This window comes from Erythrolamprus reginae, chromosome 3 (genome assembly GCF_031021105.1).
Source record: "Erythrolamprus reginae isolate rEryReg1 chromosome 3, rEryReg1.hap1, whole genome shotgun sequence".
NCBI classification, from domain to species: domain Eukaryota; kingdom Metazoa; phylum Chordata; class Lepidosauria; order Squamata; family Dipsadidae; genus Erythrolamprus; species Erythrolamprus reginae.
This window is the reverse complement of record NC_091952.1, coordinates 208,164,863-208,190,452: the sequence shown is the minus strand read 5'-3', so window position 1 is coordinate 208,190,452 and position 25,590 is coordinate 208,164,863. Positions and strand designations below refer to the sequence as shown.

Sequence of the window (25,590 nt, the reverse complement as noted above, 5' to 3'; positions counted from 1 at the left end):
TAAGCCTATGAGGAAAAGATGAGAATAAAAATGTCTCCTTTGCCCTAAATGGAAGATTCATAGTGAATGTCTTTTGAATATTGTGGCAATTATTTGTATGGCCAAGAACATACAAATACAAATACATGTACATGTTAAATCCTCAGAGATGGATCTGTGGAAGATTATGTGTCTTGGGTGAAAACAGAACATGAAATTTCCCAGTATAAAATCTTGAAGTATACTTGCACATCCATCATGGAACAAGGTAAAGTAGCCGGAGAGCAGAGCATATTGTTTTGTGTTTGTGCATGGACACTAGCATCACAGAAATCCTCTGAAAGTTAGATGAAATATTGCTTTTATATATAAAGATAGTATTGATAGACAATACACATAAAAGTAAATAGCAGCATATAGGAATGAAAGAGACAATCCATGACAAGCTCTTCTGAATAGATAGTGCCAGTTAATGTTTCTAAAAACATATTTCCTTTCTTTTTGTACCACCATGATATTTACTGTAAACTGGAAAACAGTATCAATACTGCCTGTTTACATAAGAGGGATTGTCAAGTCATAACTTAAGTTTTGCATCAGTGCCATTATTTATGCAACACAACAATGGAAGAATACTGCAGCATATCAGGCAGAGAGTTGTTGGTTTTTTGTCCATTTGCTTTTGCTTTACAATGTAAAAATGGAAGAGACACATTTTAATTACAAACTCTCGAATCTCTTTATGAGCATGGCATGATTCAGATTTCACACAGAATAACATCATTGGTATCTGGAAACAGGGTGAAAGGGATGATGACCTTCTAAACATCAGAACATTATCAAATTTTCAAAAAGCTATTTGAATATAGATATCTTGGCTGTGGAAAGAAAGAAAGCTATCCTTTTTTAATTGCAAATGAATAAATTTTTCCACAGGACAAATGGTAGACACTTGTAATTAAACACCGCCATTAAACATATTTTATGAACTGTTTATTGGGGTGAAAATATGATATCCTGAAGCGTACTATCCTATTCATTTTCTTGCTCAGAAATAATATCTAATGTATTTTGGTATTAAGTTAACCTACAATAAATTACACGAAAGTTTTAACTTTATCCTATAGTTCTCAAACTCAGGATCAGCTATGAACCTTTTCCAATTCATGTGCTTCAGTCAAAAAAAATAATTAGAAATTAGTTTTTACAAGATGCAGTAAAGCTTAATTAGAAAAGGACAAGCCAGTTTAATGGAGAATGCAAAAGTCTGTTGTCCAGGTCAGTAATAACACTACCAGATGATTGAATGCAATGATGGAGAGGTAGAGTTTGCCTGGAAAAGCCAATTCCAGAGAAATTCCTTCTTAGAATCTTGACTGGTAGGGACTGAAATACTTCCAGTTTCAGAATGTTGTTTAAAGGGCGTTACTCAATGTCAGCAACTTTTAAGATATATGGACTTCAACATCTAGTTGTTGTCAGTCAGCATCAGAATTTTGGGTGTTTGAAGCCCATACAACTTAAAAGTTGATGAGGGTGAGAAGCGCTGGTTTAAAAGATGCAGCTCCATTTTGCAGTCTAAACCAAACAGTATTCATGTTTTTGGGTGGGGGAAGCAGTTTTTTGTGGAGTGGGGTTAGATTCACAATACTGGGAGATTGATGAAAGGGAGCTTCTCCATGCAGATGTTATTTGCTGTTGTAACAGCATGATTATATTTGAGCAAACATACAGCTTAAAATGGTACTTGTTCCAAACATTTATTATAGATAACTACAGTGAGACAATCAAACAAACACTGAGAAGCCAATGCAGTCAACACACATCAGAAAACAGAATACTAATAATGTACTATTCTCAGTATATCAGAATGAGTCAGACCCTCAAAAAAAAAAAAGAACGATCATTCATAAAGCTGGTGCAATACATTTTGCTGCCTGAGGGAAAAGACAAGATGACATCTCTTTATTCAACAGACATCAGCTGACCAAATTGATGGCTGCATCTTGTTTCAGCACTACCAATGAGGCAATATTTATCATTAATACCCCAAAGTAACCAAGATAGCTTAAGCCTTGCAGCCATCATTTGATGCACACAACTCTAACCTCATGTCTTCCCAAATCCTTACTCAGTACTTGCTGAGGTAGCTGCCTTTTTAGTAAGAACCAATCTGCACACCCAAAGGCTGGGTTGACACATTACCAACTCTATGCCATAAGGTGATTTTAGTTTTAGCTTAATGTGGTGTGTTAGCCCATTAACTGTGGCTTATATAAGCGTAACTGATGGCTTTGTATTGCATATGAACCAGGCCATAATGGCTTATTAAAACAAGCTATGGCTTAGTACTGTGTAAAGCCTGAATTGTGTATCATACATGGTCTGATGGATTCATACTTAATATATTTTTTTTAATATTGTGTGACTTCTGCAAATTGTGGCTTCTTCCAGAAACCATGGTTAAAAAACAATGGCTTAGTACAAAGTTTAAACCCATTCTCATATTTGTTAATTATCCTTTAGCAATAACCTTTATTTCCAGGCACACTTTTTAGAAATTATTGTGCACTGGGATTTAGGAAAAACATTTTTGCTTGCCTTATTTATACTGTTATCGCATATACATATTTTGCACCACCAAATAGATAATTTAAGGCTGATGTCAAGTTGCCACACATGGCTCTGTGCTCAAGGAACTTTGTTTTTATAAACTTAATGATATCATTACACTGAAAAGTTGCCGAGCTTTAAAGGGAAAAGGCACAAAGTGGCTTTAGGGGAATAATTTATTAACCTTCAAGGCTCCTCCAGATGTTTTTTGCAGCTGCCCACTCCCAGTCGTACTGTTCCACATTTTTCATTCCTGGCACTTCAGTTCATGTGATCTAGATTTTGTATGTACTGTAGAATCAGGTAGTCAGTCACATATATACTCCTAGTTTATCAAATTACCAGTAAGTCCAGATAGAATCCTTATCAAGGAAAGAGTAATATTATGTATCAATAAATTATAGTGGAATGGAAATGGCTGGTCAACTTGGGAAATGTATCTATCAGAATTTTTAAAAAAGAAAGCCTTCTTCTTATGATTGGATTATGATAGTGGATATTTTTTTTCTGAAAATGGTAGGAGCTATGATAAAAGAATGCATGTATGTAAATACACACAGACACACTAAAAAGTTAAGTTCCGTTACATTCAGAAAGCCCATAATCTAGCAAAATACATTTAGGAACTCAGGTCTGAGGTTTACTTACCATGTGTATATTTAGGGCAATATCCTATAAGACAATTTGTGAGATATAGATATTCAAATATAAAACATGCATTAGTTATGAAGGCCACATCATGAAGAAACTGCTGTTCACTTTTAATATATCTGATAATATGGATTAACCTTTTCTTGATTTCCGTTTATTCTGAAGGTAGAAGCTGCATACTGCATTTCATGAAACACAACATTTTTAATATTTACTAAGAAAGCATCCCTTAAACAGCTGCTTATCCTGTTCATTAATGTAAAAGGAACAAAGAAAAAAAAATCCTAAATTAATGTCTCTTCTCATGAAAAATGAAGGTGGCAAAAATAAAGTATTTCTAAAATTAACATTTACACCTTGCAAACAGGATTAGGCTGTGCTAATAAATTATCCATCCACAATGGCTACACAGATCAGAGGCTTCTTGTACCTTAGATAGTACCTTAGTTGCTGGCATATGAATAACAGACCTCAATTCATTGAAGAAGGGGTTTGCATGCATATTTCAATCAATATGAAAGGAAAAGGAATATAAGGCAGAATGAATTTTCAACACCTTACTGTCCATCTAGTTCTCCTTGAACCATCGAGCAACAATTGCACAAACACAAAAGCATCTAAAAAGCCAGCGATAACGTACTTACAAGGAGTTGTATCTTTCCCCTCTTATTATTTTAATACTATACCTGCTAATAGCAAAGAGAGTTCAAGAATTCAACATACGAACTGAGCATCACAAAAGCAAAAGGTTACAATTAGAGGGCCATTAGTTCAAAATTAAAGAAAAAGAATTACACATGCAGAGTTTAATATAACTGGTTCTACTAAAATTGCTCCAGCAGCCTAGATACCAAGAAAAATAGTAATTAAGACAAGATTAGGAGCAACATTTGATTTTTCAATCTTGTATGGTACTGCCAGCATAAATTTAGAAATAGCAGAGCCTCGGGATATTTTTCACATTTTATTTACATTTGAAGACTAACTTTATTCTCAATCACATATCCATACACCTATTTCCTTTTTTTTGTTTGTTGGTTTTACTAAAACTTAAATGCATGGTTTATTAGAACGAAGACTGTAAACAAATATTTGCAATGTCCATTACATGAAACACACAGGAGCTGCTTAAAAGAAAATCATTTCCCCATTTTATAAATACAAGTATCAAAACAATCCTGACCATTTTCTGAAACACTACTAGCAGTCAGCACCCACACATTGCAAAAATTAAACAAGTTGAGCAATGGTATTTGCAGTACCTGCCACTTAATTGTTTTAATCTGCAGCTCTTTCACTAAAGCAAGATGGATAAAGCATGCCATTAGGTTTTTTTTTCTTCTTGCAAAAAGTTTCTGAAACATTATTCCACAGCAACCTGACACTTCCGATCATGCGCTCATCTTGAAACACTGGAGTTCCAAATTTAGGCTACTTCAGGCTTATGCTTAAAATGATAGTGCTTGGTAAAGAGGAAAAAATTGTGCTGCCTTTTTTCTCTGATTGTGCCTGAAAACATATGGGGCATACATATACATATATATTTTCTCAATGTCCAGATCATATACACCAGCAGAAACTCGTAATGTGTGGGTGGTTTGCATTGTGAAATTGAATCAAGACATTAACATAAGTAGAAGTTGTTTAAGACAAGTTTGGGATTCAGCTAAAATTAATTGTTGTAAGTTTGCCCTTCTGGAGGTTGTGGAAGCTTCATATTTTCTTTGGACATCATTAGACGCCTTAACTCTTGAAGTACAACTTTAATGCTATAAGAATTTTGCCATTTTGCTAACACTGGTATGCTCCGTGCATCCACCTATAAAAAAAGAAATCATACATTTAAACTAAGAATGTAAAATGATTCATTTTAGAATTATGTCAACAGTCAGCATGTATATTTCAGAAAATATGAACACCAATTTAAACTTGTGGGTTGGTGTTTAAACTGTTGCATTAATTTATAAATGCAGAAAATGACTACTGATTATTGCAACATAAAGGAAATTATAGCTCAGTGTCATAAGAACCTTTATTTTGATGCCCTTTGAATTTTTTTTAAGCCCAAGCTATAGAATAGGGGCGTCAAACTTGCGATGACATGTGATGTATCACAACTTTTTTCCCCTTTGCTAAACCAAGTGTGGGCATGGCCAGCACATGATGCTTCTGGGCCACAGACTTGACACCCCTGCTATAGAAGGATGCTTTCAAGGAATGAACATAATTTTTCTCAACAATTCTAAAATGGAAAAGTGTATGAAAAGCAGGAAATAATTTATGTGTGTGTATATATATGTATATGTACATGTGTGTGTTTGTGTGTGTGTGTTACATATATTTTCCCGTGTAAGATTGAGAGTGTCTTTGGACATTTCGACGAGATCACACTGGTCATCTTCAGGCTGGTGTTTTGGGCTTCATGCTGCTGCGAATAAAGTGGGTTGGAGCTGCCATTTTTCTATAAATACTGGGGTGGGGGTGGTATTGTATTCTTCAAAGTTTTACAGATACAGTATTATTGTTTGTTTGTCTGTCTGTCTGTCTGTCTGTCTTTCTGTCTATCTATCTAGAACAATTCAATTAGTTCTATGCATTAAGAGGCTTATTAGAGACAGACATCTTTTGCCTCTCCTCCATCAAAGTCTCCTTGCAACTGCCACTGCAAAATGGGATTACAGTTCCCACTACTCTCTCTCATTGTGCAGTTCCCATAGTCAGTTCCATGTTTTACTAATCTGATACCAAATAAACCCTACTGACTTGAAAGTTTTAACTTTTACTATTAATTACTAAATATCCTATTGTGAGCTATATCTGAATCAAAATGTTAATACCGTGATGTATTTAACAATATGCAATTTTTTAAAAATGTAATCAATCTCATCATTTTGGAAATAGCGATCCAGATCTACCCTATATAGCCGCCCCGAGTCTACGGAAAGGGGCGGCATACAAATCTAATAAATAAATAAAATAAATAAGAATACAGTTTACACACAGTACAATACATGATAATTTATAAAGAGGTATGTTCCTTAACTCTCAGCCCAGCCTCTCCTGCCAAGAAGAATCCTTTACAACATTCCTGCCAAATGAATTGGTTCATTTTGTATCCAACTTACCATTCCATTGGAATTATTTATTCCATTCATATTAATTTTAGTTACAAATCTAACTGTTGGAGGTGCTTCAGGATATTTAGGCCCACACTCTACTTTCAAGCTGTATATTCTGTTTTCATAATTTGTCTAGTAAACAGAGAAGACAAAGTTAATTATAACAAAATATGCATTCACATTTTTTTTTAAAAAAAACTAAAGACAGCCATATTTCAGGGCTGGTAGACTTTTATTGAGCAAATGCAGCAGAAATTGAAGAAAGCTAGGGATATATTACAATATTCACCTCTAATGTTAATCAGCTGATTAATAAGTTTAGACTTTTTAATAATTTGCATTCATATCCATTCTAATTAACTGTAGAATTATCAGCATTCCAAAGGATTTATTTGTAAACATAGTTTCAATTCTACTGAAAAAATGTGTATGCATAGAAATCTTAACAGAATAGGGAAAAGCAATACAATATTTTCAATTTAATTAATATAAGCATGGCTACTACATGATTATCTTGTTTGTTCCTCTATGTGAATTATAGATCAATTTAGGCATACTATATTAAAGATTTTAGCCAAATGTTTTCTTTTAAATCAGAGAAATTTAAAAATATCTATTCCTAAACTAGCAATTCCGAGTAATTGTTCCAAGAATCAATTTTAAACTCCTAAAAAAGTTTTGAGAACTCTTAACACTTGTTATTTGATTCTCAAGTTTCTGCAGATGTTATTGTTTATTTTTATTAATGTGTGGAAGGGGAAAATATTGCATGCATGTGAAGTAATCAAATTATCTTTACAATTTAAATACACCATACATTCAAATCAAACAAAATTAAAGTTAGCTTTTGTCATGCCACAGCAATTTCTTTAGTAGGATTTAGTTTTTGAAATGCCAAACTTGAAATCCCATGATAGGTCAACTATAGCTCTGAACTTAAAATAATGTGCCTAACTGACACAACAAAATAATGGTGGGAAACGCAATCAACGCAATCAATTTACCAGAAATACAGAACTTGCTAAATATAATCAATTTTTGTAAATTTATTTTATTTATTTATTTAATTGGATTTGTATGCTGCCCCTCTCCGAGGACTCGGGGCAGCATACAAATTTGTGGTAGCTTGAAGATAAACTCATTATATTTACAGACTAATTATATTTCCCTTTTCAACTTAACCAAGCTATATTTTCTTACAACCCAATTTTTCCCATTGAACAACAGTATACTTTATACTTGTTCCATACTCAATACTCCTTCCTCCTCCTATTTTCATCACAACAACCTGGTGAGCTGGCCTGAGAGGAAATGACTAGTCAAAAATCGTCCAGACAGTTTTTATGCCTAAGGTAGGACTAGAACTCAAATCTCCTGGTTCCTAGCCTTATGCCTTAAATTTTACTGCTATTATGTTTTGATGGATATTGACCTTTCAGTTTTACAAATTCATGGCTATGCAATGATTGGACTACATATTATTTTTTACAAAGCAGGTGTCTTCTTATACAAGTTATTTTCTGATCTCAAGGGGTTCCCTATCCCTTTGCTGCAGATTTGAGGACCTCTTAGAAATGCAGTCATTAAAAGTAATTTCTGCTGGCAGAATGGTATCCACCACAAGATAACAACCCATTAAGGTAGAAAGATTCAACCCATTAAGGTAGAAGGTTTCTTCACACCTGTTTACTTTCATTTTTCATACTTGCTCAAGAAGCAAATCAGATTTTGAGCTAAAATAATACAAAATGATAGTATTTAGGCCACTGTCCTAATTAGAATAAAATGTTGGTTATTTCAATAGATTTTTTCTGTGTACAACTAAAAAGTAAAGTTATTTCAAGTCAAACTTGATTCCTGGTGACTTTATGGATATACTGCTTCTTTTCCTTTGGTTTAAAGTCCTGGGAATCCTCAGTTTTCTACTCAAGTACTACTAACTAACCCATGCCCAATTAGCTTCTATGCCAGCTAGTTACCCATATTAGTTAGTATATAATTATAATCTCTATTTGGGTTATTAATACACAATGATTAATGAAGTCATTAGTTAGCAAATAATAATAATAATGCACAAATCAAAAATAGAATATATACATAAACAAAACTGGGAAAATTGTGTGCATATATCAAGATAATCATCAGTGAGATCAATTCTGCTTTGAAGATTAATCTAAAAATTAATATTACAAAATAGGGCCATTAACTGCTTTCCTTCCTAGAAAGAATGGTATTCAGCATAAAGATTATAAATCAAGCAGTGAAGTTGCAAATAATATAGTTACTGTACCTAAACCTGAGGGTTTATAATCCCCTATTTTCAATCTGGATTCAGATTAACTGAAACCCAATGAATTCTAACATTAAAATTTTAAAATATAAAACAAAACTAAATATATGTTTAGACTTCAAAGGAGAAAAACCTTCTATACCACCAACATATGACATATTTAGCAAAACAGGAAGAAATTCTTATAAATGAATAATAATTCCAATGTGATAGATTCTTAATGGTTTTGGTGCAATAAATAGAAACATTTCTTTGGAATTTTGTAACACAAAACACCATGACTTTAAATCTAGCTGTGACCTGTCTTGGGGTTCTAACTGGGGAACATCCCTGGGGGGGGGGGGGTTTGATGAATTAAGGGGCAATCCCACTCCCCTCCTTCACATATACATTCACATATATATGTTCCTTCCGTCATATTTTTATTATAATTTTATCTGGATGGGGACTTCTATTTTACTGTTTTAGATCTATTTATATGTGACTATTTTAATGTTTTATATTGTAAGTCATCTGGAGTCATTTCATTACAAGATGGGCAGTAAATAAATTGAATAATAAATATTAATTCCGTCAACAGCATTGAGAAAATCCTCAAATTTTTCAGTGCTAGGATCTCAATTCTGTAGAACCTCTCTCTGTTTAAACTAGTAAGTGGTACAATCACAAAAAAGAAATAAAAGATTTATAATAAATAAGTGCTATCCTATTTAAAATTCTTTTATAACAAATAAGCAAAATTCATTAAATTGTGCTTAGTTCCAAGATACAAATTTGTATTGGACAGTAAAATGCTGTATAATACTGATACACAAAACTAACAAGGCAGTCATCTCTAAATTAAAACAGGCACATTAGCTAATGTTGGCATACATAACAAGAAAATTGTACTCCAAACCCAGTTACATACACACATCTAGGACATCTGAGAAGGATGCAGTGGAAGGAGGTTTCCATGTGGCAGGAGCTCACATTCCTTCTGTTTTATCTTGTATATTAATCCTGGGGCAAAGCCCACAAAAAAAGGGGGGGAAGCAACATATCTTTGGATTCTTTAATTCAGACCAATTGACCTCATGGCACATACATACATACATACATACATACATACATACATACATACACACACACACACACACACACACACACACACACACACACACACACACACACACATGGAAAGGCAGATGTTCTGCAAGAAAGCCTAATATGACCAAGATTTTTTTTTCCTGAAAATTGTATTAATTTCTTTGCAAAGTGTAGCTAACTAGTATTATTTCAATACTGAATCCATGGAATAAGATATTTCAGTTGCATCACTATTGGAGAGTAGCACTCAAAATACATATATCTTCCGTTTTGTGAAATAGCTACCAGTGTGCTCTATTTTCTCAATAGATTATTACAGAGTTAATGAACATATACATATAAAGGTATTTGCCCTTATCATCTTAAGTACATTGTTCATGTTTTAGATTGAGCATATAAGAAATATTTCCAACAATACCCCAAAAGGGAAAATAAATTTTTGTAACTTCCTGTATTAGTTCCTATTACTTAAAAAAGTCCTGAAAAATTCCACATTTACATTCAAAGACTGGAATGTAATTATATTAACTATCAATGATCATGTTCTCTTAAAATATGATCCAAATGTTTCTTTTTAGAAAAATATTTAACTTGCAGCACCAACCCTTGGTGGTCCAATAATCATGCCTGTCCACCGTGTAAGTGTCATGTCTTCATCATCTTCCAGACCCCAGCTTACTGTACCATCTCCTACTCCTTTTTGACCCTCTTCAAGTTCTTCCAACAAGCGAAAATTACGAGGGACTTTAACTAGAGAGAAATGAGGCAATATTAATATTTTTAAAACAATATTAAGAATTTATTTAACCTGTTAGTAAATGTTTCATCAAATCCAACCATTATAATCACACATCAGAATGTTTGAATTAAGCAAAATAAAAATACTTTTATACTAAACAAAGTACACCCCAAATGAAAATTAAACCATTAATGCATAAAATAATGTTGGTCTAAGTCTGTCAGTTGCCTCGAATTGCAAGATGAGTAGTATATAAATTAGATGGATGCTTCAAATTATATGTTTAATTTATTTTGGAATAAAGCACTTTATCATGAGTCTTATTTTAAATGATAGATTCTAAATATCAAATTTCATATTCAGAAGTCAAATCAAATCATTTTTTTCAGTTCATGTTATCAATCTCCATGAAACATTAGGGAACATTCAAATGTGAATAATCAAATCTTGACTTAATCCTTTCTTTCCAGAACATGTAACACTTTTTTCCATATAGTGAAATACTGAAATTAGATTCTAACTACTTGTTTTAGAACAAGCTAGAATATGAAGCCAATTTCAGATTATGGTTTATAATTTCTGATTTGTTGTAAAGCTGATGACAGTAATTCTGTGGTTTAGACAAAATAGGAAACAACAGACAGAGTGTTTCTAATTAGTTTTATTTTATTGAGCAGGCAACTGCTCAAGACATGGGTGCTCTGGGGGGCGGGCAACTGATTTATTGCCATTCAGTATAGCAGGGCCAGGAATAAGGTAGGTGCTCCAGAGGGTGGAAGCATGGAAGAATGATAGGAGTGGAAACAGATCTATGCCTTCACCAGCTTGTGAGAAGCTGGCAGGAAAGGTTGCGATGATGATAATGTGACCATGAGCATATTGCAACCATTGTAAGTGGAAGCTGGTTGCCAAGCACCAGATCACAATCACATGACCACACGGGTGTGGAACTTTGAAGACCAGTCATACATATTGATTGTTCAGCACTGTTGCAAATTAGGATTACACTATGCCTAAAAAGTAAAGGCTTTTTGTTGTTAAGATACTGGGTCTGGGAAAACATCTGGTTACTTATCAATTATATGCTTCAAATCCACACTGTTCTGGTCATTGAAATTGATATGAGATTATTCATTCAAATATTGTCATACCTGATTCTTTGTAATTGTGCAAACATGTAGTACCAATTAAGTCAGCTGAATATTATTATGCCCACACAGTAATTTTACTTTTGGAGGTACAAACTGATCTATGAGTTTTTATTAGATGGCATCTGCAGCTCAAGATAGAAGTCTGAACTTTATTTTATTAAAATATACTGGCAGAATTAGCAATTATACTATCATATTAAAATACACAAATAAGAAAGTGATTCAATCTATTCCATGCTGTGAATTCAAACAAAGTGGAAAAGGAACATCTTACCAAATTCTAAACAGCAACTTTTCTTACAGAAAAGCAGTATGTTTTATTTCTACATAAACACACACTAAACTTGTTCGGCACATACTTATCTGAAGTAGATGTAGATATATAAATTGCTTTTCTCTAGATCTCCTAAATTTGTTAAGTTTTAGATAATACTTTAAAATATGTGTTTATTATACTTTTTGAAGTAATAGGAAGAATCAAAACTCTTAAGCAGATGCTTATTAAAACATCCGTATAGAAATAAATCTATTTCAAACTTAATCAAGTATTTTATTTAAAATAATGGCCTATTTTATTGCTTGTATACTGCACTGGGCTCTTATGAGAGATACAAATATAAAAATACTGTACATTACTTACATTTAATAATTTAAGGATCCATTGTGTGCCAAGCACATCCTGTTTAACAAGAAACGTTTACAGTCTAAGCAAATCAGAATATAAGGGCAGCTGCCAAAGGCCTACTTGAATTTATCATGGCAATTGGATGCCCAAGGGAAACTCAGAAGTTATGAATAAATAGCATTTACAGGTATGATTAATGTTCACTGATTTAACAATCCCATCTGTATCAGCAACTGAATAATTAGGCAGCTTAAAGCATCAATTTAATGATCTGTAGCAGTAGAACACTTAACTACAAAGTTGAGATGCAATGATGTCATTTCATGAACCCAAAGAACTGATTTAATCCAGATTTTTTTTAAATTAATTTAGGCTACTAGAAAAATAAATTTTGTTAATACAATACATATACACACTAAATCACTAAACCATTGTTTTATTTTTCCATACTCACTGAAATGCCACATCATGAATTTGGGGTAACTTTGTGGTTAATAACTAAATGTTCTCTCCACAAATGTTTTTTATGTGAAAACAATTATGTGAACAATGAGGAGATAACGAATAGAATACCAAGAACACCCAAGTCAGAGTATTATAAAAGAGAAGGTACACTGCAAGGTACAAAGGTGCAAGAATATTCACATTTATAATACTGCCTAAACAAAAACAAAAAAAAGCAGAGCAACAATCAAAAAAAGGAACAAAACAAAATCTCAAGGTTATATATAAACTGCTTAAGTGGCAGATCTTCTTTCCTGAGATCTGAAGGAACTTTAGCCAAGATGACAGAGAAGGAGGAAAGCGCATGAGATAATCAGATATAAATTTTATTTATTTTTTATTGAATAAGATTTATATGCCACCCAACTCCAGTGGACTCTGGGCGGCTAACAATAATAACAAGAGTAAGAAACAAATACAAAAAGGTACAATATCCACAGATATTGATATTGATCCCAAGCCAAGATATTGATATGAAAACCTTAAGAAAAAGCATTCTTCAGAACCAATACTAAGTAAGCGAAGATACCAAGTCAAACTCTCCGGAGGGGGGGTTGTTATAAGCTCTATTTAATCAGGTAAACCCCAGACTTTAACGTCTGTATTTTTGAAACCAAACACGCGACCGAATTCAGTCTGGCTTGAAAGGAGCCGCATTTGTCAGCATTGTGACTGGAAAGGGATGCGACCGAAGACGTTGCTCAGCTCGCACAGCCCTTTCAGCCCTGTGAATTTCCGCCACAGAAACACAGTTTCAAAGACCCAGAAAGCCGCTCCCCACCCATCAAGACACAAAAGCCGCGTCTGGCGTCCTCGGCACGTCCCTAACCCCCTCCCGGGTCTCTTCCAACCAGAGCCCCAGCCCCGTCGTCCAAGCCCTCGGCCTCTCCTCCGCTTCCCCGGGTGGGACTTCAGTCGGGCTGTACCGCCGCCTCTCCCTCCCGAAGGTTAGTCTCAGCCCCCCCCCCCCTCCCCGCTCAAGGCCTTGACAATGGAGGGCCCCTCCCTCCCAACCGACAGCGCCGCAGCGAGCCCCAAATGACCCCCCACCCCCCACCCCAATCTCAGCACAGACCTGTGGATCCGGCCATCTTGTCCAAACCCCTCCCCCACCAGCCGGAAACACACTGGCGGCCAGCCGTGAGTGTTGCTTTGCGTGCGATGTCATTTCCTGGAAACAAGCCCCTCCCTTTCAACGGAACCTTTTTTTCCCCCACAGGTGGCGGCGAGATCCGTCAAACGGCTAGCGTAGAATTAGGGCTCTTTTTTTTTTTTTTTTTGCATCCGGGAAGGGAGTGTGCGATAAGCGCTGTGCGTAAAATGGAAGGCGGGGCGAATTCCAACCTGTGGAATATTTGGGAGAAATGTGTCTTAAATAGGCCTGTGTTCAGGAAGCTACCGTTAATGTGGCTCGTCAAGTATTTTTACCGTCCGAGTAGTTAATTCATTTCATACCATATTCGTATTTAGCTTTTTTTTTTAGTTTTGCTGAGCAATAGGCTTCCTTGGGCAGTAATCTCTAGCTGAAATGTCACGTACGTATTGGTGGTATACAGAGATATAATATTTATATACATGATTCTAGTAATGTTTCTCTTTTACCAATATGTATATAAATATTATATCTTTGTATACCACCAATACGTACATGACAAAACAAATACCGGTAAATAAAATAAATAAATGTAGTTTTGCTGAGGAATAGGCTTCCCTGGTCAGTAATCCCTAGCTGAAATTCCTCTGAGGTATATACATTTAAGGTCTCCGCAGACCAGCTTTTACAAATTTTCTGGTGAGAAACAAATATCATAGGAGTGACTAGAATGAGGAGGAAATACTTGTCATTGTTGTGTGATGTTGTTTCTTTTAATCCCTAGTTGTAGCTTTTATGGACTTCTCGTTCGGTTTAAGATCCAGCCTTGCTCCTCCCAGTACTGTGCTTATAGGAATTAATCATGGTGCAGCTGTCTGTTTCCAAGATTCAGTTTGAAATGGAATGGTTTCCTCAGACTTATTAATCTTCAAAACAGCATTGCCCTCAGCAAGTGAAACATACCATGACATTTCATCACCACAGATGAGGCTACCTGCTCACTTAATGCTATAATAAACAGTAGAATCTCTTTTAATTTTTTACCATGTATGCTTAAGAGACCCCAAAAATCGTATTTGGATGCAATGAATATATTCTGTTAACAGACCTCCTTTCTGTTGTTTATTAGATTGAGAGTTTGTTAATGCAGAGGTCTCCAACCTTGGCAACTTTTAAGACCTGTGAACTTCACCTCCCAGGATTCCTCAGGCAGCTTTGCTATCTGAGGAATTCTGGGAGTTGAAGTCCGCAAGTCTTAAAAGTTGCCAAGGTTGGGGCAATGCGTCAATGCGTTGGGTTTTTTAAAGTATGCAACGTGAAATAGTACTTAATGTATGAGAAAGAATAGATTTGAAACAAGCTTTACAATATTGAACGACCATGCTTCACTTTGAATTAAACTGCCAAGGGACCACAGAATAACCATTTACTGATTACATACAGCGTGAACGCCTTCGTCTTTGTTTACTTTTAAATGTGACACTGAGAGCCGTACTTAGGAAGGGGAATTAGCTCAAATGGTAGAGCGCTCGCTTAGCATGCGAGAGGTAGCGGGATCGATGCCCGCATTCTCCAAAATACGGTACTTTTTTCCCCCTCAGATCTTCATACAGCCGGGAGTTAACAGTTTCCTTATTAGGCAAATTGCTAGTTAATCATCCAAGAGACATTATTAACTGCACCGACTGCGTGTTAACGAACCACTGTGGTTTTGATTAGATATTCAAAGTTTCGTGGGCATTGGACACTTTTTTGGGGGGGGGGGGATTGCAATTTGGATGAGAAACATTTGATTATTCAACAGTGGGGGGGGAGACTGAAAGAATAGAATAGAATAGAATAGAATAGAATAGAAGAAGAATAGAATTTTATTGGCCAAGTGTGATTGGACACACAAGGAATTTGTCTTGGTGCATATGCTCTCAGCGTACATAAAATAAAAGATACATTTGTCAAGAATCATGAGGTACAACGCTTAATATTATTAATATTGTTTCTTCATTGCTTATTTGACCCCTATGACAATCATTAAGTATTGTACCACATGATTATTGACAAATCTATACTTTCTTTTATGTACACTGAGAGCATATACACCAAGACAAATTCCTTGTGTGTCCAATCACACCTGGCCAATAAAATTCTATTCTATTATATTATATTCTAATGATTGAAAGTAGCAGACATCTCACAGTTTCAGCTGCAATTAGCTGAATGGGTTTATCTTTGCATTTTAAAAAGCATATTTTGGCTCTCTTGTATTTGCTTTAGATTTTTTCCAAAGGAACCAAATATGAATTAAGTTAAACATGAATTAAGCTAAATATGAATTCATTAAGTGTTGTACCTCATGATTCTTGGCAAATGTATCTTGTCTTTTTAAGTACACTGAGAGCCTATGCACCAAACTCAAATTCCTTGTATGGCCAATCACACTTGGGCAATAAAGAATTGAATTCTATTCTATTCTATTCTATTCTTTCTTTATAATGCTGTACTGTATTTGTGGTGGTGGTGGAGAAATACTTGCAATACTTAGTCTGAGCTGTTCATTTCCTGTGGTGATTCATCAGAGGTTAAGCAACCTTTGTTAACAGGGGAATTAGCTCAAATGGTAGAGCGCTCGCTTTGCATGCGAGAGGTAGCGGGATCGATGCCCGCATTCTCCATTGTGTGCGGCTTTTATATTTAAAAACAGGAGAATACTGTATACGAAGGGAGGGGGAAATCAAGTAAATATAATTATTATTTTAAAAGTCGTGTGTATTTCCCGGTCTCCAATGTATTCCTTTTAATAAAACGAATGTACAGTAGAATCTGACTTTATAATTTTGGGATGGATATTAAACCAAAACCGTATTGAATGGAATAAAGACATGAGGAATTGAGACCAAAAAGTTGAAATCTTAGTGTGTGAGAGGTAGTGTGATCAATGCCCACACTCTCCAGGGGGAGGTTTCTTTTTTCAACACCATGTTTTTAATTATAATAGCTATGCTTTGGATTGTTACATAGGATAAATGGAAGATCGTATAGCAAAAGCTTTCCATTCCACTTCACGTGAGTGCCTGCAATGGAATGGTTACAATTGTAAAAGGCAGAACTGGCTTAGCTAAACATAGAAAGGGAATTACAAAAACTATTTAGTATTGGCTCTTGTTTTAAGCACAAGCACAAACTTCCAATTCCTGATGGAAAGGGCTTATTTTCATTATAGACTGTTGCTTTGCAGTTTTGCTGCTGAATGAACAGCGGATCAACAGAAATCCCCTTTAAAAAAAAGCTTCCTGTATAGCAGCTGCCAAACTTCCGTGTTGAGAAAGGGGAATTAGCTCAAATGGTAGAGCGCTCGCTTAGCATGCGAGAGGTAGCGGGATCGATGCCCGCATTCTCCAGTTTTCATTTTCAGTCCGCTTTTTAATAAGAACTGTTTTATTTTTTGAGAAAAGTACAGGTACTGCAAGACGTTTTGATCAACAGCATGTCATACATAATTAAGAAAAAGAGGGGAAACAGACAATCTTGTAAATTATCTTGTCTTTTTATTTTCTGGGTCTGCTCTAATTATTCAAGTGTTAATTTTAGAAAAAGTAATTCTAGAGCTGCAATATAATCATTGCCTTAATTTTATATTGCAATTAAAAAAATAGTGAAATTTGAAAACAGTAAACTAATATCAATAGTTGTTTATAAAATGATTACTGTTGTGAACACGTTTTAATTTATGTTAATACTTAACAGGAATACAGTACTTCACCAATTTAGATTTGCTTAAAGGAATAACCTTGATAAATTGATGTGTTTGTTCTACAGAACAGAGCCCAGTTTTTTGTGCGTCATTTCCTATTTGAACTTATTTATATATTTTCTAACTCAATTTATAGCCTGTCTTTCTGAACCCAAGCAAACAAATAAAGGAACCATTAAATCAAATGCATGTTATGCTTTAATTTTGAAAAACACCAGTTGCAGGCTGCACCTGATACGGCTGGGATTGGGGATCTGGTAGCGGATATTCCAATGAGGACCCAGATTGTGGGGGCAATATGCTGGCTCTGTTAAAAAGTGCTATTGCTTACATGTTGTAAGCCGTCCTGAGTCTAAGGATAAAAATCAAATAAATAAATAAAAAATAAATATTGAGATGTGCACGCATCTCCATGCACCCGCGAGAGATTTGGCATTTGCGCATGCGCAGAAGCAAAGAAATCGCCAAAAATCGGTGAAATCTCACACGCGAGAGCATCCTCGTGCGAGATTTCATTTGCTGTGCATGCACAGAAGCCAAATCATGCACAACGGGTGCCCACCAGACGCAAGCGTGCCCCTGCGCTCCCAGAGAGTGCAACCTCTGCCTGAAAAACACCATTTCTCAGAATCAGTGCAACAGAATACTCTCTCCAATCTGTCAACTTTGAAAATAAAGATCTTTTGTGAAGAATGTAATTTTCCATAGTTTTGTAACAGGAATGGTATGTGCTCAAATGGTCAGGCCTTAAGCATCACACCAAGCATTAGCAGCCACTGTTGATCTTTCAGTTTGGAGAACATGTGACCTCTATATTAGAGATTAAAGAGCTGCCTATGCGATGTTTTCGCACTAATTTCTGGGTCCTATAATCTTCCAGGATTTGAAATGGACACCTAACATTACAAACATCACTAAAAAGGCACAATGAAGAATCTTTTTTGCTGCATCAACTTTGGAAGTTCAGACTTTTCCTGGAGCTGTTGATGATTCAGTGCTCCAGAGGAATTATGGAGTCTATCACCTGTACTTGTTTAGTACAGCAACCAAACAGGGCAGGTACAGACTCCAAATAGTTAAGACTGCAAAAAGAACAATTGAAACCAGTCTGCCTTCCATAGAAGATCTGTATATCAAAAGAAGGAGTGAGAAAATATCTACAGAACCCCCCCCCCCCTCACATCCTGGACATAATCTGTTTCAACTTCTCCCCTTGGGACACTGCTATAGAGCATTTCATGCAAAGACAACTAGACACAGGGACATTTGTTTTCCTCGTGCTATCACTCTCCTGAACATCTAATCCTTACAGTATTGTTTTATGTCTAAATATATTTACCTATGTTGTATGGCTTTAGTATTATTATTATTTTTATCTTCTCCACTGCCTTTTCGTTGGTATTGTGCTATGATTATTATTACCCTGTTGCTTTGCATGTACATTGAGAACTTTTGCATTGGAAATGAATTCTTGCATGTCTAATGACACTTGGCCAAATAAAATATTCTATTTTATTCTATTTTCTTAAAATACAGTGGTACCTCTACCTAAGAACACCTCTACTTATGAACTTTTCCAGATAAGAACCGGGTGTTCAAGATTTTTTTTTGCCTCTTCTCAAGAACCATTTTCCACTTACAAACCCAAGCCTCCGAAACTGTGAGCGGAAAAGGCAGGGAGAAGCCTCTGTGGGACCTCTCTAGGAATCTCCTGGGAGGAAACAGGGCCAGAAAATGTGGGCAGAAGCCTCTGTGGGACCTCTCTAGGAATCTCTTGGGAAGAAACAGGGCCTCCACCCTTCCTGTGGTTTCCCCAGTCACACACATTATTTGCTTTTACATTGATTCCTATGGGAAAAATTGCTTCTTTTTACTTAAGAACCTGGTCATGGAATTAAGTTCGTAAGTAGAGGTACCACTGTATTCTATTTTATTCTAATTAAAGCTTCCCAGAAGCATTTCAGTTACCCCAGGAAGAGTCACAGCCAGTGTTCCCTCTAATTTTTTTGGGGGGGTGGGCGGAAAAGTATAGTGTCTGAGCGGCAGTCCCTTTGGGACTGGGCGGCACAGAAATAACAAACAAACAAACAAACAAATAAAAAACCCACCCTGTTTTGCCTCAGAGAATTTCAAAATAAAATACTGTACTGTGTGTCTATAACAGTGAGCTCATAATAGGGCAACTCTATCAATATCAAAATGCCATTTAAAGAGTTGAGCTAGTTTCAAACTAGATTTTGATTTTCTTTCTCTCTTCCTTACTCCCATTCTTTTTCTTTCTCTTTTCCTTCCTCTCTTTTTTCTATCTGTTTCTCTCTCTTCCTCTCTTCCTCTCTCTCTCCTTCCCTCTCGGCTTCTGGGCAGGTTTGGAAAACTCTGAGTTGATGATGATTTTTAAGTGAGCGATTGCTCACTGCTCAGCTTAGAGGGAACTATGGTCACAGCTGGCACACAAACACAGAGCTGCCTCTTGGGACTCTGGTGACAGTTGAGGATAAAGGAGCAATATTCATGTAATTGTTTCCACATCATTTTAGGACTTCTGGCTCTTTGGAGATCAAGGCAGCCTTTAGCCTTTTGTAGGCCTAGAAGCCTGACTCTGTTCCTGAGTCTGGGGTGCTAAATGTGTCCAGGGTCAGTTATTGTTAACTGATCAAGTGTCTCAGCTGCTGTGTATATTTATTTTGGATGCTTTTATTTTCTATTTTTCAAAATGTTTTAGTGCTTTAATTGCAGTATATATTTTTGAGTTGTAAGCCACCAAGAATCACTGATTGAGATGTTTATAAAAATTAATTAATTAATTAATTAATTAATTAATTAATTAATCTCCATTAGAAAAGCATATATAGAAAGCTAAATAGACAAGTTGCTGTTTGCCTGTTATGTAAAACACATAAGCCCTACATGGCATTGGACCAGAATATCTTCGGGACCGCCTTCTGCCGTACGAATCCCAGCGACCGATTAAGTCCCACAGTTTGCCTTCTCCGGGTCCTGTCGACTAAACAATGCCATCTGGCAGGACCCAGGGGAAGAGCCTTCTCTGTGGCGGCCTGGCCCTCTGGAATCAACTCCACACCCTCCTTGCCTTTCGAAAGCTCCTGAAAACCCACCTATGTCGCCGGGCCCCTTAGCTACTATGGTTTTTTATGTATGGTCTGTTAGGTTGTGTGTTTGTTTTTTATAATAAGGGTTTTTAATTGTTCTTTTATCATTAGATTTATACATTGTGTATTGTTGTCGTGAGCCGCTCCGAGTCCTTGGAGAGGGGCGGCATACAAATCTAATAAATTATAATTATCATTACATAAAGACCAAACTTGCACAGAGAAAATAAACACCAGAATCAATAAACCAGGGAATAAATACCCTGTTTCCCCGATAGTAAGACACCCCCGATTGTAAGACGTATCGGGGGTTTCAGGGGGGTCGGCTAATATAAGCCGTACCCCGAAAGTAAGACATATGTCTTACTTTCAGGGAAACACGGGGGTATTGCCGGGAGGGAGCCAGATGACGTCGCTTCCAAGCTCCCCGCGCGCCCCTCGCCTTCGCCTCGCCGCGGCGTCACCGCCTCTTCCCCTGCCGAGGCTCGGCTGCAAGCGGCCAGCGAGGCCAACCAGCTCCGAGGCGAGCGGCCAGAGCTGCGCCCTCCTTCGCCCGCCTCCTTTCCGGCAGGCAGGTGGGGCTGCCCAACTGCGCAGAGCGGCTCCTCCCCTCCAGACACACGCTTCCCCGACACGCGTCTGCGGCTCCACGCGTGCCCTTCTGGAGTCTGGGGAGATGCCTTCGGGAATGCGACCCTTTCAATTTTTTTCCAATGTAAGACATACCCCGAAAGTAAGACGTAGTGGGGCTTTTGGGGGTAAAAAGAAAGTAAGACACTGTCTTACTTTCGGGGAAACAAGGTAGCATACAAAAAGTGTTGGCTGGTTTTCCTGTTTCTGGATCAAGAGGCCCTACTTATGATCATGCCTTAAGCACTTTGAAGTTGGACTATTGCAATGAACTCTACAGTTGAAGACCACTCAGAAGCTACATTTTATGCAGAATGTGGCAGTACTAGTTATTATAGATAAGCTTTCTGTGTCCACATAACATTCCCTGATTTGTGAGATTCATTGGTTACTAGTTGGCTTGTGAATAAGTCAAGGTGCTAGTTATTACCCATCTAGCTCTATATGACCTAAAACCTGTGCTATGGTGAAAGATCATGCAATTCCTTATAATGTCTATCCATCCTGTATGTTTCGACACATAGGATTAGCTTGATACAGGTCCTATCAATTAAGGTTACTTTTGAGATCTAGGAAGTGAGACTTTTCTGCCACTGCACTTGCCTTGAAATTTGCAAGGGTCCCACTTCCCCTATCTTTAAGCATTTTTAAAGCATTTTTCCTTCTCAGGCCTTGGATAGAAGTGGAGGGTTCCTATGAATTATTAAGAATTTGGAGCAATGTCACCTTAACAATTTCTATTTTATTGGGTATACATAACTGTGTACTGTTATTTCTAACTTTGTGAACTCATCCAGTCAATTGAATTAGAGCAGCTTAGAAATTAATAAATGTATACTCTACTATTGAATAGAGAAATCTGGAAAAGATGCTACTTATTTACTAGTTGATTATCAAGAAACGCTTCGTGTATATTCCAATTTAAATATGCAGCTGATGGGGATGTTAAATCACACATTTCCAGCCTCCTTCAGCAACTTCAGGCAGAAACTTCATTTGTGGCAGAGTGGCACCAGGGGGTTAGTCTCCTTGTGTATGTGTTCCTAGCTTTGATTCACTACAGAATGTTGGTAGTCTGCTTGGCATGTAGCTGACAGTCTTGAGTCCTTTAAATGTAGGTTAGCTTCACAATAGCCACCTACCCTTATTTGCAGGTTTGTATCCTATCATTTATTCAGGAACTTAAGACAGCACATGTAAACATTGTCTCCCCCTATTGCTCTCCCTCCCCTCCCTCCCACACATCATAATCCTATGCGGTAGATTTGACTGACAGAATGACTGACTGAGAGTGAGCTTGTGTAGTGAATTTATGTAGTCCAGCAGCTCAGTTGGATTTGGATCTGGATCTGTGCAGTCCCAATCTGATAAATTAACTACAATGATACCTCGTCTTACAAACGCCTTGTCATACAAGCCTTTCGGGATACAAACCCGGGGTTTAAGATTTTTTTGCCTCTTCTTACAAACTATTTTCACCTTACAAACCCACCACCACCACTGGGATGCCCCGCTTCCGGACTTCCATTGCCAGTGAAGCACCCATTTTTGTGCTGCTGGGATTTCCATGAGGCTCCCCTCCATGGGAAACCCCACCTCCAGACTTCCATGTTTTTGTGATGCTGCAGGGAAATCCCAGCAGGGAAATCCCAGCAGCGCAAAAACGGGCGCTTCGCTGGCAACGGAAGTCCAGAGGTGGAGTTTCCCAGCGAGGGGAGCCTCAGTGAAATCGCAGCATCGCAAAAACACAGAGGTCCGGACGTGGGGCTTCGAGGACTTCAGTGTTTTTGCGATGCTGCGATTTCACTGATACTCCCTTCGCTGGGAAACCCCACCTCCGGACTTCCATTGCCAGCGAAGTGCTCGTTTTTGCAATGTTGGGATTCCCCTGAAGTATCACAAAAACACAGAAGTCCGGAGGTGGGGTTTCCCATGGAGGGGAGCCTCAGGGAAATCCCAGCAGCGCAAAAAAGGGCGCTTCGGCTGGCAAAAGGGGTGAATTTTGGGCTTGCACGCATTAATCACGTTTCCATTGATTCCTATGGGAAACATTGTTTCGTCTTACAAACTTTTCACCTTAAGAACCTCGTCCCGGAACCAATTAAGTTTGTAAGACAAGGTATAAAACAGTTGTGGCACATCCCTTTTGGGTTCATCCTAGAATCTTTCACTAAAACTCTTATCTTATTTTTTCAGACTGTAAAATTATGACATGCATTTGAAAGCATTTTTTTAAAACCCCAAAATGAACAATTCCTCTATCAGGGTATAATTGTTTTTAATGCTGTGGTATGAGATGTACATTTAATTGAACTAATTTCATTATCATGAAAACATGAATATATATATAGTTTTCTATTTCTGTTTGCCAGGCTATTTCAATATATTTTAGCTAGCTATCTTTTGCTGAAAAGGCAAGTTTCTGAATAAAATTGAATATACAAACTGTCATTGTTAGTATTTCTCTACAAATATTACTAATCTGTTAATGTCCCTTTTCCTGGCATGTTTTTATTTTATTTAAAAATGGATTAACATGGTTTTCTTTATTTGCACCATGGGAAAAAGTAACTAGAATTGTAATTCAGTTTCATTCAAGGTTTGCCTCCATCTCCTCCTTGTGGTTATAATTATTACAACAAACACAAATATTTTTCCAATAGTAGCAGTAGTATGAAATCTGTTATTCTGCCCAACAGTAATCCTCTTAGTTTATTTTAGAAAATAGTTTCGGTGTGGTGCTGGGATTTATACTGCTTATACCAGAGGAAAAATTGTCAAGTCTGGGCTAGTTGCTGTGCAAACTGAAGCAAGTTCAGGTTTAAGTAGTGGCTTGGTTGAATTATAAATCACTTTTAGTGTGACCAAGAAATAAGGCTTATATAAAAGATGGGAGGCAAAATTGGTATTTGGTAGAATAAATTTAATACACAGCCTGAGTGAGCTTTTGTAGTGTAACTTTCACCTTATTCAGTATAAAACATTTCTATTTTTATATTGCAGATGAGAAAAGTTACTAACATGGAAATTTAAACAGAAGGCATATAGTACAATGTTTTGCATATAAACTGCAGGAATCTTAAGAGGGTTCTTTATGTAAGAACAAAATATATGTTGAATGTAAGAAATCTTAAGATAAATTAGAAGTATGTAAAAAAGCAGGATCCCCATTATTACATCTTTATTCCAAAGAATGTCAAAATACGCCATGTAATTCTTCCTTAAAAAATAAAAATAAAGGCTGTATGCAGTCCACCATGCCCAGAAAAGGGAAAAAATATGTAGTACTAGTTGTAAGCTGCCCTGAGTCTCAGAAGGATGGCATAGAAATCAAATCAAATCAAATCAATCAAGAAATAATAGGAATATCCTGCAGAAGGGAAATAGGGATGGCAAATAAAATATTTTATAAGTTATGTTCCCTAAGATGGACATTTGGAAAAAGTCTTCTGATTGTCATTTGACATTCTTAAAATTTCAGATGTACCAAAGAGCTGAAAAGGTTTGCTAGTCTGTTTCATGAATACTTTCTACCCTGAATGTGAGGAATCTCAAATTCTATCCTGTCCACTTCTGTGTTGAAATGCATGTACCCACTTTATTGTAACAAAGAAGTTTAATAGCAAGTCCCCATCTAATTTTGGGATGGCACAGTGGTTAAGATGCTAGGCTTGTCAGCTGGCAAGCCTATAACCCAGGTTCGAGACTTAAGCTCCAACAAGGTGAACTCCTATCCTCTACTGCCAACCTAGAAGTTTGAAAGCTTGCAAATGCAAGTATACTGCTCAAAAAATTAAAGGGAACACTCAAATAACACATCCTAGATCTGAATGAATGAAATATTCTCATTGAGTACTTTGTTCTGTACAAAGTTGAATGTGCACAATAGCATGTGAAATTGATTGTCAGTCAGTGTTGCTTCCTAAGTGGACAGTTTGATTTCACAGAAGTTTGATTTACTTGGAGTTATATTGTGTTGTTTAAGTGTTCCCTTTATTTTTTTGAGCAGTGTAGATATAAATTTCCACTTCAGTGGAAAGTGAACCTCATTCCGTGACATATGCTGGCCATATGACCAAGAAATGTCTTTGGACAGCGCTCACTCAACGCCCTTGAAATAGAGATGAGCGTCGTCCCCCTATAGCCGACGACTAGCAGAATAGAATCCACAGGGACTCTTACCATCTGATTAGTATTATTGATTACTTAGCATTCTGGCATGGTGTTTCTAATATGAATCAAACTGGAC

General features: G+C 36.7%; 1 protein-coding gene and 3 non-coding genes across 5 annotated transcripts; 3 read left to right on the top strand and 1 right to left on the bottom strand.

Annotated features, from left to right (window-relative positions):
- Positions 1-4,196: 4,196 nt before the first annotated feature.
- On the bottom strand, positions 4,197-13,944 carry UBE2V2 (ubiquitin conjugating enzyme E2 V2). Of its 2 annotated transcripts, none has more exons than XM_070747735.1 (4): positions 13,836-13,944; positions 10,346-10,491; positions 6,369-6,494; positions 4,197-5,062 (listed from the first exon to the last, which is right to left on the bottom strand). In XM_070747735.1, exons 1-4 carry the CDS (start codon positions 13,849-13,851, stop codon positions 4,916-4,918), a joined length of 435 nt encoding a protein of 144 aa, XP_070603836.1. In that variant the 5' UTR covers positions 13,852-13,944; the 3' UTR covers positions 4,197-4,915. The 2 variants fall into 2 exon arrangements, with proteins under 2 accessions (XP_070603836.1, XP_070603837.1); XM_070747736.1 differs by lacking the exon at positions 13,836-13,944 and adding an exon at positions 8,045-8,095 and having other exon boundaries at positions 10,346-10,435.
- A 1,411-nt stretch (positions 13,945-15,355) lies between these two features.
- On the top strand, positions 15,356-15,428 carry TRNAA-AGC (transfer RNA alanine (anticodon AGC)). The gene has a single exon. It is a non-coding gene; the product is annotated as a tRNA-Ala (tRNA).
- Positions 15,429-16,449: 1,021 nt separating this feature from the next.
- Positions 16,450-16,522, top strand: TRNAA-UGC (transfer RNA alanine (anticodon UGC)). The gene has a single exon. It is a non-coding gene; the product is annotated as a tRNA-Ala (tRNA).
- Positions 16,523-17,175: 653 nt separating this feature from the next.
- Positions 17,176-17,248, top strand: TRNAA-AGC (transfer RNA alanine (anticodon AGC)). The gene has a single exon. It is a non-coding gene; the product is annotated as a tRNA-Ala (tRNA).
- The last annotated feature ends 8,342 nt before the right edge of the window (positions 17,249-25,590 follow it).